This window comes from Cyprinus carpio, chromosome B6, assembly GCF_018340385.1.
Source record: "Cyprinus carpio isolate SPL01 chromosome B6, ASM1834038v1, whole genome shotgun sequence".
Taxonomy (NCBI): domain Eukaryota; kingdom Metazoa; phylum Chordata; class Actinopteri; order Cypriniformes; family Cyprinidae; genus Cyprinus; species Cyprinus carpio.
Window position 1 is genome coordinate 22,334,137 of NC_056602.1, and position 16,964 is coordinate 22,351,100.

Here is a 16,964-nt window from a genome sequence, read left to right on the forward strand (position 1 = left end):
ATGAAAGGCCAGCCACTCATCAGCTGTAACTTGGTTTCCAGTGGCTGCAAGGTTGACTTTGTACCAATCTTATGTAAAATAATATTTACCTTTCTTTGACGTCTGTGTCATTTAGTTGTTGATTACCGAAACCCCTTAGACCTTCAAAGCTCATTCTTTCTTTCCTATGGGACGGCTGCTGAAGATGACAATATTACAATATCACTGTTTCTGCTGTATTTCTGATTAAATAAATGCAGTCTTGGTGAGTATTGTAACATCCTGATGTTAAAAGTGCCTCGGTTACTCTGTGTGATGTCATCAGTATCGCGAGACTAATGTGTAGTATGTGATTCTTGTGTTGTTCATGATGGTTGAAGTAAACAGGGGTTGAAGTTACGTCAGTCTCCTTATTTCATTATATTGAAATGGAATACTTGCCAAAGGGCAAACATAACAAGTATAAGAGACTTTTTAACAAAAACAATGACCATAAAGTTTTTTAACATTAGTCTATATTCACTCTCTGGAATTAAGTGGTTGTGACAATTCACGGCATTCAATTATTGTAGCAATATCTTCTAGTGCCACCATGTGAGTTCATCACATAGACATCCTTATCAAAGCTGTATTATGTATATTCAGTTAAAGAGTATCGCTTTCTCACTTCGTTTTTTCATCTGGTTTGTATTTTGTACAGCACAAACCACAGATTTTTCAAACAAACAAACCCCCTGGCATATGCAACTTCATTTCTTTTAATTTTATAAATTTTCCCATTTATTTCTTTATTATGGGATAGTTGACCATTTCCAGATACTTTCTTAGCATTGTTTTTTTTTTAACCAATTACACTTCCTAAAGAGAATGAAATTTGAAAATCAAATTATGGTGGAGTTGTGCCAGGGATGATAATGAAAACCAGGCTTACTGTTCAATGATAATGGGCCAATACAAATCATATTGCTGAGAGAGGAGACGTGTTGGTTTTTTAGTAGCCTAGTACACTTTTTTCACAACTTTAAAGCCATTTAGAACATCTTTGACGAGCAAGAATTACACTTTTTACCTTCTCTTATGTAACTCAATGTTATTGGAGTTTGGCATCAAGTTGTTTAAAGTTTCTAGAAGAAATCCAGACCTGTTCCCTTCCGCCACTGAGAATACTGAGTGAGCTTCGCTGTAAATAAACAGCACAGTCAGAAGAATACATCTCCTATAGGGTCAGCCAGGTTCTGCTATTTTCTGTAGAAGTAACCAGACTGTTTTTGAAGCTCAGAACAGTGATTATCTAAGGTGACTGCAGTTATATTCCGAGTCCCTCTTTGGTGGCCAAATGAGATTTTAGGATCCTGCTGTGGTAGTGATGGTGTTATTATGCCAATTATGAGCCTTACTGCGTGCCAGGAAGCTGGCTTGCACATACTGTATACTTAGCTTTGATTCTCAATGAGCATGATATGGACTTGTTAGAAGAATTTTGTCAAGTTTGGTAATCTGTGCATGTCATTCCAGTGGAGCTGTTTGGGTAAATTTGTCTTAAAATTGAAGTTGATGTGTGAACCCCATTCAGCGGCTACCTGGCTTTGCCAGTGTGCAGCAGGAAGCATCTTGAGGTTTAACTAGAGATGCCACTGACAGCTGTAATTTACAGCTCTTTGTGGTCTCCGCAAGATTTCTCGCAGCACTGTGACAAGGATTCTTTGAACCTGCTTGCTATATGAGGCAACTGAACTGATTTTATGCATATTTTCCCCAAGGGTAGGCAAAAGTTGTTTGGAACATAATAAGGCAAAGTGATTTAATGCAAATGAACTAAGACATGCCATGCAATAGAACTCCATTTCCTTTCAATGTCTTTAATTTAGGTATAGTGTCCATGATAGCACATGGTTTAAAAGGTAAGTTAGATGAACAAACCATTTTCTTGCAAAGGCCGGCTGGGATATCTGAGGTTCTGTGCTATCCAACCAAACGAGTGATGGTGAGATACCAGTTCACCAGTGGGGCTGGAAAACATTGAGGTTGTAGTATCATGGAATGATTTATTTTTCTTGAAGCTGACCAGTTTGACATATTGAGGACAATCCACTGTTGGGTGTTAAGTGTGAAAGCAAAGCTTGTGATTGTGCACAGTTGATGGATTGCACATTGTCAAATAAAGGCTATTTATTGATATCCACAATTCCATGAAGAACCTTTACAGGGATAGTTCAACAAAAAATGGAAATTCTGTCATCATTTACCTTCAAGTTGTTCCAAACCTGTATGAATTTCTTTCTTCAGTTAAACATAAAAGGAAACATTTTGAAGAATGTGGGTAACCAAACAGTTGCTGGTCCCCATTGACTTCCATGGTGTGGTGGGAACAAAAAAATACTATGGAAGTCAATGGGGAACAGCAACTTTTTGGTTACCCACATTCTTCAAAATATCTGGTTTTATGTTCAACAGAAGAAAGAAACTCTTACAGGTTTGGAACATGGACCTTGAGGGTGAGTAAATGATGACAGAATTAATATTTTAATATCAGCAGAACTGTCTTATTGCACAAAAGGTTCTTTACAGGAAAAGTTAATTTAGATTCTATAGAATCACTGTAAAAAAAAAAGGCCGTTTTAGTAACCTTATTTTTTAAAGTGTTTAATGAGGACTTGGTAATATTATTGTGTGTCCTTTGTGATCTATAAAATTCCTTTTCTACTTAACTTTGAATTATCATAGTCCTTTCAAGTTCACGTATTCTAATTATCTGCAATGTGACTATCATAGACAGATTAACAACATATTTCAAGGGCAATGTGATCTGCACCAAAAAACTAAGTTTTTCTTCTTTCTATCAATAAAAAAAAAAAAAAAAAAAAAAAATCAGTTTTTTGTTTGTTCATAATAAAATGCATTAAAATGTAAAAACTAAATTTGCCAATGGATTGCATTCCATTTTAAATTATGAGAACATGTTATCATCAAACATTATTTATATAATTTCCATAACTAATTTTTCATGTCTTTCCTCGGCTGACACTATTTTAGAAACGTGTTGACTTTGAGAATTTCTCCTGACCCTGGTATGCAGCATGTGCGTCCACTGAGAGACGCTGACGCAGATCAGGACTCGGGCATTCAACTGATGGAGTGTGATAAGGCCTTTTGGGGCATACTAATAAGTCATCTTGAGGTGGATATTCAAAATGTGAGCTGCAACCTTTCAAATGCTACCAAAGATAAATGTGATTCACCGATAACAGTGTCAGCTGATATTTTCCATGAATTAGTCAAATATTTTTGTGTTAACGTATTTGAGAAAGACTTCTACTGGGCAATATTATTAGTATTTCGGGAATATTGTCTATTTTCTTATACAAAAAAGGATTTTCTCCACCTGATTTCTATTCTATATTCCCATTATAAATTCAATTTGACTGCTTAAAAAATAGCCTTTTTTAAATCATAAATCACCCCTTAATAAAAAGAAGAGATTACAAGCAGTCAACATTCAGCAAAGCACACAGAAAATTTTGAAGTCATTCAGACTATTTCAGAGGAACTTACTGATTTGGAATAGAGCACAAGGACCCCTAGTGGAAGTCGTGGGTAAGGTCGGGTAGGGAAAACCATTGAGAAGATGTATAAGTGGTGATACCGTGACGCGCTCCATTCAGTGTGAGACGAGTGAGAGCAAAGGAGGTTCTCCATCTCTGGGACTCTCCTTTATACCTACTCTATCTGCAGCTGGACAGCCTGATAAAATGGATAACAACTGTAAGTACTTGGACATTTAAAATTATATTTACAGTATAAAATACATATTTGCAATAATGAAAAATATTAACAAGTTATATTTTTATAATTACTGGATAACTGCATCTTTAATGCATCCATTTAATTCATAATTCATAAAAAGCTTGATTAATCTCTAATTGTAAAAAAAAAAAAAAAAAATTGAGCTAAATGTGGTGTAAATAAATAAATAAATAAAATTAAATAAAATAAATTGGTTATAAATAAATCAATCCATGCTTATTGTGTTTATAGTTCACAGTGAAGGTTGAATACAGCTGAGGGATCACCACCAAGCAGCAAAGGACTTTCTTTCCCTGTTCCTAGAGATCCTTGTCGTGCCACCTGTTAAGTGACTAAGTACAGGCTGATTATGTGCGAGGAAAACTAATCAGTTCTTTTACATTTGTGGAGAAGTAGGCGCGCGCTTTTGGCACCATGGAGGACATCTTCAAGGATCAAGATTTGTGGTCCTTCAATGTGTCATCTAGAAACTCCAGCGTCAACAATGAAACTTACGGCGTGAACCAGACGGTGAACCCGCTGAAGCGGAATGAAGAGGTGGCAAAAGTGGAAGTTACTGTATTGGCCTTGGTGCTCTTCTTGGCACTCGCTGGTAACCTTTGCGTCCTTGTTGCAATTCGCACGGCCAAGCACAGTCAATCTCGCATGTATTACTTCATGAAGCACCTCAGCATTGCAGATCTGGTCGTGGCTGTCTTCCAAGTACTCCCTCAACTCATCTGGGACATCACGTTTCGCTTTTATGGACCAGACATCCTGTGCAGGTTGGTGAAATATCTTCAGACCGTTGGGATGTTCGCCTCCACGTACATGCTGGTGCTGATGTCCATAGACAGATGTATGGCAATCTGCCAGCCTCTCCGTTCTTTACACAAGAGAAAGGACCGCTGTTACGTGATTTGTTCTTGGGCACTAAGCTTACTTTTCAGCATCCCACAGGTTTATATATTCTCCTTACGGGAGGTGGGTTCAGGAGTTTATGACTGCTGGGGAGATTTCGTACAGCCTTGGGGAGCGAAAGCCTACATCACGTGGATTAGTCTGACAATATACATCATACCAGTGGCCATTCTGAGTGTTTGCTACGGACTGATAAGTTTTAAAATATGGCAAAACTTTAAAAGGAAGACGAAGAGGGACCAGTGTATCACTCTCACGCCCAAGGCTTCGAAAAGCAGCGCGCTCGCGCGGGTCAGCAGCGTCAAACTCATCTCCAAGGCTAAAATCACCACCGTTAAAATGACCTTTGTTATCGTCCTGGCTTATATAGTGTGCTGGACTCCGTTTTTCTCCGTACAGATGTGGTCAGCATGGGATCCTGAAGCACCAAGGGAAGGTGAGTTTTCTTTAACAGTTTGATTAGCGTTTACGCACGTGCAATGCAAAATAGATTTTGGACACGGGGCTCAATGTTAACTTTAAACCTATGTAGTATGTGGCATCCTTTAGGTAAACTCTATTAATAATTGGTTAGTCGGGGGATTTTAGATTCCATTAATATTTTGGTTTTCCTTTAGTTTTTTGCCCTGGATTACTTGCTATATTATCCTGGAATTTACTTGCTTTTTAAATATATATCTTAAGACATATATGGATACACACACACACACATATGTGCTTTTCAAATATGTTATATATATAACATTGATGGAGAAACAGATTTTGTGTGCAAAATAAATCATAAATGTGGATTGTTTTGTTTAAAATCTTATACATGTTTGAGGTGACCAGGTGGGCCTTTTATACCACACACAGTGTAAAAGGCACAAAATATTTATACAAATACTTGAGTTAAAGTAATGTTTTGAATAATATCCAAGTTAATACAAACACTTTAGCAAAGTCTGAGAAATAAAATAATTTATTCTATTTTTCTTAATTATTTTTTCAATAAAATGAGATTCTTTAAAATGTTCATTTTAGAGATTAAGGAAACAAAAAAAGTAAAGATTACAAAAGCATTGAAGGAGATCCCCACGCCAAATAGTTTAAAATACAGTAGTAACAATAAACATGACATTTTATTATATCATATGATTAATATCATATATGATATATGATGTTTCATTATAAATATAGTGATTATCTCTGAAGTGGACACCCAACTAATGTTTGATAGTTACCATCTGAATCTAACAATGTTATGTCTCAAATGGAAAAGTCAACCAGCCAATGTTTTCAATTAAGAAATAAAAAAAAAAAAAAATAAAAACAAAAAATAGTCATATCTTTAAAGTTAAAGTTGTAACGGACACAAAAATTTTATGAAATAGCCATTTCAAAACACATAGTCAGCCAGTGATATTGTTTTATAATATGCAACTTTTCAATGGAAAAAACAATAATAAATAGCAACATTGTTTAAAACTTCTTAATTTTCATAAAATCATGATGGCAATGTTTACGTGTAAATAGGGGGAAAGGGTCCAGGATCAGTCAATAAATGAAAAATAGTTATAGAAACAACTTAACAATAGCCTTATTATTGGGAAACGTATATTAAAGTACCTCTCTAATTAAAATCTAGATATCCTATACAGTAGGGTCAGTAATGAAGTCAGTCTGTAGGCCGACCCAAAAGGCTGTTTGTAATGAGTTCACTTGAAGTTTCCCTCAGGGGTAGCGGTTTTCAATTAATGAGCAAAATAATCTGTGTAACTTCAATTAAAGAGACTTTATTTTGTTCCAAGACAAATTACATCAGTCATACCTCAAACATGAAACCCGAAGCCTGTGTATTTTAAAAACATAAGGTTCTAGGTCTTATAGTGTTTTCAGCCCTGTACTAGCTAAACGGATGTCATAATGCTCCCCCTTTCACTTTTTCTAGAATGATGTATTTTCAGCTAACATATCTGAACATGGATAGCTATTTGCAGTATAGGCTAGGCAGTTGAAAATACAGTTATCAGCTTGGTCATACACATAAGATTTGAACAAGGTAGCCTAATGAGTTTTCAGAATCATGTGAGATGGTTTCTGACGGTGACATTGTGTTCTTTCAAAGACTCGAGAAAAGAAGCTAGCTTTGATTTATTGCAATTCTTCAGATAAGAAGGCTCTAGCAGTACAGAACTAGAATTGCTGGGATGGGCATCTTACTTTTAAATCACTACAGATGTAGTCCGCTAAAAACGGCAGAGCCATAAAGACCAGCCTCGGGGAAACATTAATATTCAGCAGAGCTGCACCACTTAAATCCTGACCGTCTGCAGTATGAGAAATCACCAACCTAAACAAACCAAGGGAGAATTGATGCTAAATAACTGTTGTTTTGAACATATGAAAGAATTATTTAACTATGACAATAGTATATTACATATGATGAAATCATGGGCTCGACAAACTGTTATACAAAGTCATTTTGTTTTTTATGTGCACACAAAAGTCCAGGTTTTCAGTAGACAAGAGACATTAAGAAACCCTAAATCTTATCAGCTTACCAAACCAACTGTTACTGAATAGCTTCTCTTGTGTGTTTTGAAAGAAAATGTCATTGAACAATGTTCTTGCCATGAGTTTTACCATGTTTGTCTTGCAGCAATAAAGAGATTAAGGTGAGGTCACGTGTCACACACTTCAGAGACAAAGATTAAATATTATCAGACCCAGAGGAAAGAGAGTGTGAGATACTCACTCGTGTCATGACCTCCATCATACAAAATATCCACACATCATCGCAAGTTCAGCAAAACATTCACACAGTCTAAATATTCGGACATTACTGCACAGATTTATGCATCAACAGTGGCTGACACAGTCATAGTGGAATGCAGTTACTAATGACATTTCCCCGAATGTGTGAAATAAGAGCTGTTTCTTCTGGCTGAGACCAAAGGATGAGTTTTAAAACACTGATGATCTGATGTGCTCAAAGCTTAGCTGCAGGACTAATAAGAAATAAATGACAGCTGAAAAACGGCGTCTTCCAGATTAAATTATGCATGGTTGCTTTATTTTGAGACTAATGTTGGGTTTGGCAATGTCATCGCGGGTTTGGCTACTAGTTATGTTCTCATCTCTATGACACTTACTTGAATTACAAGAGTAAAAAAAAAAAAAAAAAAAAAAACTTTCCACTAAGCCTTTCACCTTTTTTGAACCGTGAAAATCTTTGCAGAAATCTCAAAATCAGATGAACATTTGGACAAATGACACTCGCTGACCTGTAGGGCTCCCAAAATGAACTGAGTTGAATAGACATTTTATCTTTAATTAAACAACACCTTTCTTTGGGGTCAGTATGTTTTTATATATATATATATATATATATATATATATATATATATATATATATATATATATATATAAATATATATAAATAATTTTATTCAGGAAGTATGCATTTAATAGATCAAAATTAAAGACTTTCACAGAGTCAGAAAAATATATATTTCATATAAATTATTTAATCCTTTCCATGAAACTTTGGAAAGAATCCTTAAAGAAAATTACCATTTCCAAAAAAAAAAAAAAAAAAAAAAAAAAAAGAGAAGAACAGAAAAGAAAAGAAAAAAGAAAAAGATAAATTAACAAGCACAACATTACATTTGTAATAACGGGGATAATGTTTAATGAGCACCAAATCAGTATATTAAAATGTATTCTGAAAGATCATGTTACACTGAAGACTGGAGTAATGGCTGCAGAAAATTTAGCTTTACGTCACAGAAATAAATTCTATTTTATAATTTATATAAAAAAAAAAAAACAGTTGGTAATATTGCACAATATTACTATTTTTACTATATTTGTCAAAATAAATGCAGTCTTGGTGAGCATAAGAAACTTCTAATATTGACCCCAAACCTTTGAACGAGTGTATTTTAAGACCAATCAAGTATCATAATCTTGTGATAGTTTTAACTTAATGGGGGTTAAATGTGCTAAAGTAGATCTTTGCATCCATCTAAAATGTTCTGTGAATCTTACTTGAAGTGGCTGAATATCTAAAGCACTTGTTTTTATATTTTGCAGCCTATCTTTTTCAGAGCTTCATATTAAAGAATATTCTCTTTCCTTCTCTCTCTGTTCATTGATCCAACTGCCAATTGTACAGAAATGTGCTTGCCCAGTTTTCTCTGATGCCTGTGAGCTCAGCACAAATAGGAGGTAGCAAACAGAAAAGCAATACACTTGACCGAAGCCCCATCTGGGTTTGTTGCTTACTCCTTCATTTCTAAATTCAATTTCCTTTTCTCTGAGAGACTAAAGGATCAAACCCAGAAACTTTTTGTCTGTAGATTACATGCGGATGACCACAGAAACACATTGGACAAGTTCTTGTCAACTTGTTTGGGTCTTGAACTTTTTTTGATCATTGTATAGGCCTATTATTTATAATTACCAAGTTGGCTTTTCTGCTGTGATGGGTATGGTTGTTTGTTTGTTGAATGTTGGCAAAGAATTCCCAACAATCTCCATATTCAGACCCGTGTGAATGCACATAAATGTGTGGTTTAATAGTTTATAAGCTATATTCTAAAATGCTCTCACCTTCTACTGTTTGCTCCAATTCCCTTTTGCTCTGCTGTAGAGTCTCTGGTGTACTGTAAGGTTGGAAAGAAAAAAGACAGCATTGATTTCCAAGATATTTCTTCCTTTGGATGCTTTTTCCACTAATTTTTTTTTCCCCAACGTAGCCCAACCATTTGGTTGTTTGTCTATTCCTGACACAGTCAGGTCTTTTTGTACACTGCAGTGCATTTACATTCAGAAAGATTTCGGGGGAGCTCAGATGGGTTCATGTATCGGATTTTTCTTTTCTTACCCTCATGCATCATCCTTTTGTCACAGTGAGGTCATCTAGAGAAAAAAAAAAAAAGAAAATAAAATAAATAGCCCATATATGTTAGACCGCAAAAGGCATGTCACGTTTAATCTCAGTACACAGTCACCTCACCACCAGAATACTAATGAGACTTGAGATTACTATCACCTGGTTCTCATTTCCTCTTTGCACACTAACAATAGTATTTAAGGACCACCCATGTTGCCATGCATTGCAAAATCATGTACGTATTCTAATGCTAATTCAAAACATGTTGCAATGTGTTTTGAGTTGCAGGTTCTGTATATATTTTTTCTCAAGTGTAAATCTCTGAACATAAATTGTCCATTTTTGTCTTAGCTTTTGTCTTAGCTTCATTACAAGGCATACTTGAGACATTTTTGATGCATACATACACACACACACACACACACACACACACACACACACACACACACATGTATACTATTGTGTATAAATATATATATATATATATATATATATATATGGTGTGTATGTGTATATGTGTGTATGTATATATATATATATGTATATATATATATATATGTATATATATATATATATATATATTATATATATATATATATATATATATATATATATATATATATGTATATATATATATATATATATATATATATATATATATATATATATATATATATATATATATATATATATATATATATATATATATATATATATATTTTTTTTTTTTTTATTAAATCTTACAATCCCACACTTTTGAACAGTGGTGTGTCCTGTTGCTGCCACCATTTTATGTATATAAAAAAAGGGTTAAAGGGGGTTTTCTTTTCTATTCATGCCTGAAAAAACCTCTTTCCCATGATTCCCAAACACAATAGAAGCAAAACGAGTTTATCTCAGTCAATCGTCTCCTGCTTTCTGGCTTAACAGATCTTTCAGCATTGTTATAAGCTAGCAAACAACATGTTGTTTATTCTGTCTAAATTTGTCTTGTTTGTAAAAGATCTTAAAGAAGCTCAGTGACAGATTCTACTGTTTACACCACAGTCCACCAACACTGTTTTTATAATAAAGAAGTTGTCTCACGTCATGCTTCTCATACCAATTTATTTTTAATGCCACATTGTGTATGCATAGATTGTAGGGAGTGATAAAGCATGTCAAAGCTTGGGACACTGTGCTAAATTAAGCTTTTCCTCTTTCTTCCCCGTTTCTAGACTTTTAATAATAAACACCACAGTGGCACAGATCCTTATCAAGATACTATAGCCAAAATAAATTGGTTGATTTACAAATGACTGTTGAAGTAGTGTGTAATGTCTGCCCAGTAATATGTTTTCATCTTCCCAGTTGTTTATTCATATTTGAGGTGCAATATAATATCAGATACAGTATGAGGAAATGCTCAGTGAGAAGTTAAATACAGGACACTATCTTATTCTTAAAAAAATGGTGTAGGATTTACAGTACTTTGAAACACTTTTCAATTAGAAACTGTTAAATTTCACAAATAATTACAGATAAACAGCAACACATTAAATTAAACTTGAAATTTGGAAGACTGAAATAGCATAATCTTGTAAATTGTACTCCAATAATTGTTTTATTTAGAACCTTGAAAAAACTTTGACAGTATATCTTTCACATCATTTTGAACTAATGTAAATGTCACTCTTATGGAATCAAGATCACATACAAATATTACATTTTTAGTTTTACCTTTGTGCTTGTGTAAAATGCAAATGAATAAAATAATTTGAATGTAGCTAAACCATATTCATGCATTGTAAAAATGTAAAAAAAAAAAAACAACAATATTGTAGTATGTTTTAAAATAAATTACAATTTCAATTTTCGGTAACACTTTACTTAAAGCCTTTATGTATAATGAATAATAAAAGCAGTTCTAATGCATTAATTATGCCTTGTAATACACCTATAATGCATTGTACACTATGCATTTTAAATTTGGTTATAATTTTATACAACAAAATAAAGTATTACAACACACATTATGAATATTTAAAATGCATTATACCCTTTATTAACCCTTTATAATGCATTATATATTAAGGCTTTAAGTAAAGTGTTAACCAGTTTCTCTACTATAGAATTTCACATTTGATTCAGCGTGTTGCTTGCTGTTTGTAGTTGTTTGTGAAATTTACTAGGAATTTGAGTGTAGTGAAAATTGTTGACTTTTGGCTTTTAAAGGTGAAATGTGTAATTATTTATCATTAGACACAAGATTTTAAAAGCACAGATGATGCAGAATATTGAATCAGGTTAAAACAAGACCACACAGTTGAAGTACAATGTTCAGATCTTTTCATTGTATATTTAAAGCTGCCTTCTTATCGTCCACAGCGATGCCCTTCATCATTTCCATGTTGCTGGCCAGTCTGAACAGCTGCTGTAACCCCTGGATCTACATGTTTTTTGCTGGGCATCTCTTTCATGACCTGAAGCAGAACCTGCTGTGCTGCTCCACACTCTATCTGAAATCCTCTCAGTGCCGCTGTGATCCAGAGCAAGATTCCCGTAAGAGCAACTCCTCCACCTACGTCATCAAAAGTACCAGCAGCCAGCGGAGTATCACCCAGACCTCTGTCACATAAACCAGAAATAACTCAAAGCCAATTTTTCATATTTTTGAAATCCAGACAGGAAAGCTAAAATATAAACCCACACAAGACTGCAAATGTCACCATCAGTTTGTTTCAGCTGTGTTTTCGGTTGGGAATTATTCAGAATGTCATTTTCATTACTCTACTTCGTTTCCTTATCTCTGATGACCTTGAGCAGCAGTAATCTATGTATTGTGTTTCTAGACATTACAGAAGGAATGTCATTCGATTCCAGATTGTGTTTATGGGTCTGTTTACATTTAGTCACACATCGTTTGAATTGTTATCTGATTGTGCATGCGCATTCACTTTGGCCACATAAATGTGTCTTGGTGCTGGGCACCAAAATTGGCTGCACTTGATGTGGCTCATAAAAACAGGACGTGGCTGAATTCGCTTTGACGATTGTGGTACAAAAGATAACAACGTTAATGTGCCACATTCTGTTTGGGGCTCACAAAACCTCCATACGCTGACATAGATATGTTTAGGAGGAGCAAAGTTTGTATATGTGGCCTGAAGAGCCAGATGGATTTACACTTGGCCGAGTCTCAAAGCGCCAGATCGGATATCTGTCGCTCTTAAGTGTGTCTTAGAGTGTCCAAGTGTAAATAGCCCTGATATGATGTAAACATGCAAAAACCAGTCAACCGTAAAGGGATAGTTTATCCAAAAATGAAACTTTCATTATTTACAGTACTCGTCCTCAAGGCTCCTCTTCCTGAAAAAAGCAGTGAAAAGTCAAATCAAGAGAAAAGTCAAAATCAAGTTTGACATATATTGTATTGAAGATGAGAGCAGGTTATATCATTTTATTGGTTATGAGGAAGCAACTGTCACTCACTACACAAAACAGTTCGCATATGGGTTTGAGATCAAGAGGTTAACAACACACAGATGAAAACAAGATGTTGATGACACATGAAGTGTTTCTTCTGAAACCTAATGAGAAACATGGCCAGTTGCTCTTTTTAATGAACTTGACTTGTCAAAAGAGAGTACTTTTGTTTGTTTTGAGAAACCCAAGCACTTTTCATTTTTGGCACATACATGGTTATGTTGTTATCACTGCTCTTTATCATTTTACATGTGAACTTTACTGTCATGCCCAAAGGACCACATCTCTTTGCAAAATGTTTCTGCAGTCCATCATGGTAATCAATCATGGCAAACACCCGATTTATTTATTTTTTTTTAAAAAGTGAAGGACTGATTGTTTACTCCTTCACTTTTATGGTTGTCTTGTAAGAGAGAGTGTTTGTAATCGATGTTTATTCCAGTTACATATTTTGCTTAATATAGCTCTTAAAACTTTGAATTCAGCCTATGTTTGTTGCTTCAGCTTTATAAAATATTCTAAAGAAAACACGTTTACAAAAGGACAAGTGAATTTCACATAATTGTTTATGAGTGCTGCAAGATGAGAAGGATAAAGCAAATGATAAAGGCAGTATTAACACCAGAAAATATTTATTTTATAAGGTTTAAATACGCTATTCACTGAATGCTTGTTACTTTCCCATTTAAAAAGCTACTGATTTTTCTTTCTGGAAAATATACTGCTTATTTACATTCACTCTGTGTAGCTGTAGCTTTTATTTATTGAAATAAATTGTGTGTTGATATGTCTAACTGTGAGGAAATGTGTTGAAAAGTGGAGTATAATAAGCTAACTAAAGTGAGGAGTTGAAAGCAAATAGATCGAATTGCAAAGTCATATTTTTTTTTCTGAACCATTTGGTATTTATTAAGGGAAAAGCGAAAAGTGTTTCATGAAAGTGTTTTAGTACATAAATTCATGGCATCAGTTTAAAGACATAAAATTTATTAAATGTATTCAGTGACAGAATCGGGGACATAGAATTTCATGTTTAATTAATTGTTGTAGTGTGGAAAATCAAGAAAAGAAAAGAAAAGAAAAAACTATATAGGCCTATATATAACAATAAAACACAATTCAAACCATTGTTATTTACACTTAAATTTTTAATTAGTAGTTGTACAGAATATATCTGACATTGTCATGATAAAAATACCACACTCAGCAACATTCCATTTTAAATCTGTCAAACTTAAAGAGAAAAACCACATGATATCAGATAAGACTTATTCTCCATTGTCGGTCAGAGAGGCCTTTTGTCTCTCTGAAAAAGTAGGTGGCCTAATCCTGAATTGCTCCCAAAGCCTCTAACATAAACTGAGAACATACAAAACACTGCATAGGGGCATTCTATTATTCATGTAGTCGTTTCATTTTTAGGGACCTCAAAATCCACACTCCAAAATTAGATATTTGTAAATTAAAACTTTTTCCTCCAAGGACTGAACATGTAAACCTGGACTTGTCTAAGAAATCTAAACCTCTTTGCGTAACGCCACCCGTACACTGCTGAAGATTTTTCCTAGAGCTTCAAACAAGGGGTCACAGAAGGTATGGATGCAGATAGAGTAGATTCGACTCAGGCACTGGGTCTCGATCAGATAGCTCTTAATGCAGGGCATGACTGCCCAAATGTGACAAAAGGAGATGCAGGCAAAACAGAAGCCCCACAGCAGCGCCACTGGGATGCCAAAGATGGCCGACAGCACACGGTAGCACCAGTACTTGGAGACGGTGAAGGTGGTGTAGCTGGCCTTCCACACTCCATCCATACTGTGGGTGCCATCAGGCTCGGCTATCACATCCTCAAAATCCACCTTGAATTATTGGAGGAAAAAAGACATGGTGAAATTTGCTGGTTAGTACAAATTTCCACAAACCACCCTATTAAAACAGACAGCATATGCTAGTTAGATATGTTTTGAAGCATGGCAGGTTTGAGCTGGTTTAAGCTGGTCATGTGCTGGTCCTAGTTGAGCAGCTAGCTCCTGGACCAGCTTAAACCAGCTCAACCAGCTGCCATGCTTGTGTTGGTATTTCAACAGGGCAGGGATTTGTTGCCAAAACCTGCTTAGTATATTGTGCAATCAATAGTCAGTGTCAGTGATTTGGCAAGCATGTGGTATGGGTTCTCTTCTGTTTGTGCTCCTAAAATGGATGATGATTAATACTCTAAACAGTGAAATTTGAAATCACCCATCAGTGGAAGGCAGTCTGACACCTTGTTTATTTTTGCTTCAATCTCATAACAACTAGAGAGTATTTAGAAGGACATATTTCAGAAAGTTATTTCAAATTTATATGTAACATCTATATACAGTAAGTGCTGAAATAAAAATATGATCTTTGGTAAATATGCAAAATGTAGTTAAGACAAGTAGCACTGACAACATAAAAAAATACAAATAAATAAGTATGAAATTAATACTTTTATTTAGCAGGGATGCATTAAATTAAGAAAAAGTACCAGTAAATACTTTTACATTGTTACAAAAAATTCTGAACTTTGTATTCTGTATCATGGTTTTCAAAAAATATATAAATAAAATATAAAGCAGCAAAACTTTCAACGCTGATAATAATAAGTATTTTTGAGAACCAAATCAGCATATTGGTATGATTTCTGAAGGATCATGTGATCCTGAAGATTGAAATAATGGCTGCTGAAAATTCAACTTCACAACCACAGGAGTAAATTACATTTTAAAATATATTCAAATAGAAAACAGAATTGTAATAGTATTGTAGTAGTATTTCCCAATATTACTGCTTTTACTATATTTTTAATCAAATAAAAATGCAGTGAGCAATATAGCTATTTCTCACCTATTCTCACCTATGTATTATTCATATTTCTTGTAAACGTAGTATCACCAAGACCTATTGTAATAATAGTGTTGCTGACCATTACAGTGCTCTTACACTGACATTCAACAGAGAGAATACCAGACTTTAATTTATTATTTCGACGTTGATCAATAGTCAAAATTAAATTCATTTCACAATTTCCCCTACCAATCTAGTGAATTATTAAAACACATGGGAAGAAGCAATACATTTTGCTGTCTGACACACCCTTTTACCTCCTTCTATAAATACTGAGAGTATGGCCTGTCCTGCCAGATGAAGTAGGTTTAGTGCTATTTTTGGGTCATGCCTTGTAGCTACAGCATAAAGTGTTGTGCAGCTCACACGCAAGCATGTCCGTCTCCAAGGACCAGATCGCCAGTCCACTCATATCGATTCCACCATTTAGGAAGTTAGTGAATAGTTTGCAGGCTTTATCAGTTTCTTATAAAGTTATATGTACATATTTCTCTCAAATAAATGCTATGTGGGCAAAAAAAAAATTCAAGTTTAAAATAAGTTTTATTTTGCACAAGCTATCACCTTATACAAATACTTTCAAAGTTCTCTTTTGTTTAAATGACATTTCAGCTGAAATTGTCATTGAGGTTTCAGTGCCAAATTTTGTTACACTAGAACTACTGTAAAACCAAAAAAATGACACATACCTTCACAACATCTTCATTGATCTGCTTAGGGTCCCTGTTGATCAAATCAATCTCCTTGGTGTGACTATCTTTCAGGATTTTCTCCTCATTGGTGCTATACTGGTCCGCCATATTGGGGGCCTCTGGCCCAAGACTGGACAGAGTGGGATAGATGTAATGCAGAAGTGTCCGAAGGAAGAAAAGTAAAGCAAACTAAGTCAGCGACCAAAGGAAAAGTGTCAGAATGGCCCCACAGTCCCTAGTCCCTTTTAATTCTCCAATCTGTGGACTGACGACACGCCTGGAATGCTAGGGACAGCTGCACTGGCTGGGGCTCCTGTCTAAAGAAGGGTCCTGTCTCTCTCTCACTCACGCTGACTGTCTCACCCTACTGTATGTTA

At 34.8% G+C, this 16,964-nt stretch overlaps 2 protein-coding genes and 1 long non-coding RNA gene across 4 annotated transcripts; 1 reads left to right on the forward strand and 2 right to left on the reverse strand.

The window, feature by feature from the left end:
- Positions 1 to 560: 560 nt before the first annotated feature.
- On the reverse strand, positions 561 to 9,942 carry LOC122137700. Of its 2 annotated transcripts, XR_006155034.1 has the most exons (4): positions 9,554 to 9,942; positions 9,280 to 9,332; positions 3,532 to 3,720; positions 561 to 1,988 (listed from the first exon to the last, which is right to left on the reverse strand). It is a non-coding gene; the product is annotated as an uncharacterized LOC122137700 (long non-coding RNA). The 2 variants fall into 2 exon arrangements; XR_006155033.1 differs by lacking the exons at positions 561 to 1,988; positions 3,532 to 3,720 and adding an exon at positions 6,454 to 7,015.
- On the forward strand, positions 3,638 to 13,507 carry LOC109068850 (isotocin receptor). Its single transcript, XM_019085577.2, has 3 exons — positions 3,638 to 3,741; positions 4,015 to 5,119; positions 11,930 to 13,507. The coding sequence occupies exons 2-3, from the start codon at positions 4,198 to 4,200 to the stop codon at positions 12,178 to 12,180; spliced, it is 1,173 nt and encodes a 390-aa protein (XP_018941122.2). The 5' UTR covers positions 3,638 to 3,741; positions 4,015 to 4,197; the 3' UTR covers positions 12,181 to 13,507.
- Positions 13,508 to 14,154: 647 nt separating this feature from the next.
- On the reverse strand, positions 14,155 to 16,949 carry LOC109081485 (caveolin-3-like). The gene is made up of 2 exons (XM_019096468.2): positions 16,585 to 16,949; positions 14,155 to 14,886 (listed from the first exon to the last, which is right to left on the reverse strand). Exons 1-2 carry the CDS (start codon positions 16,693 to 16,695, stop codon positions 14,545 to 14,547), a joined length of 453 nt encoding a protein of 150 aa, XP_018952013.1. The 5' UTR covers positions 16,696 to 16,949; the 3' UTR covers positions 14,155 to 14,544.
- Between the last annotated feature and the right edge of the window lie 15 nt (positions 16,950 to 16,964).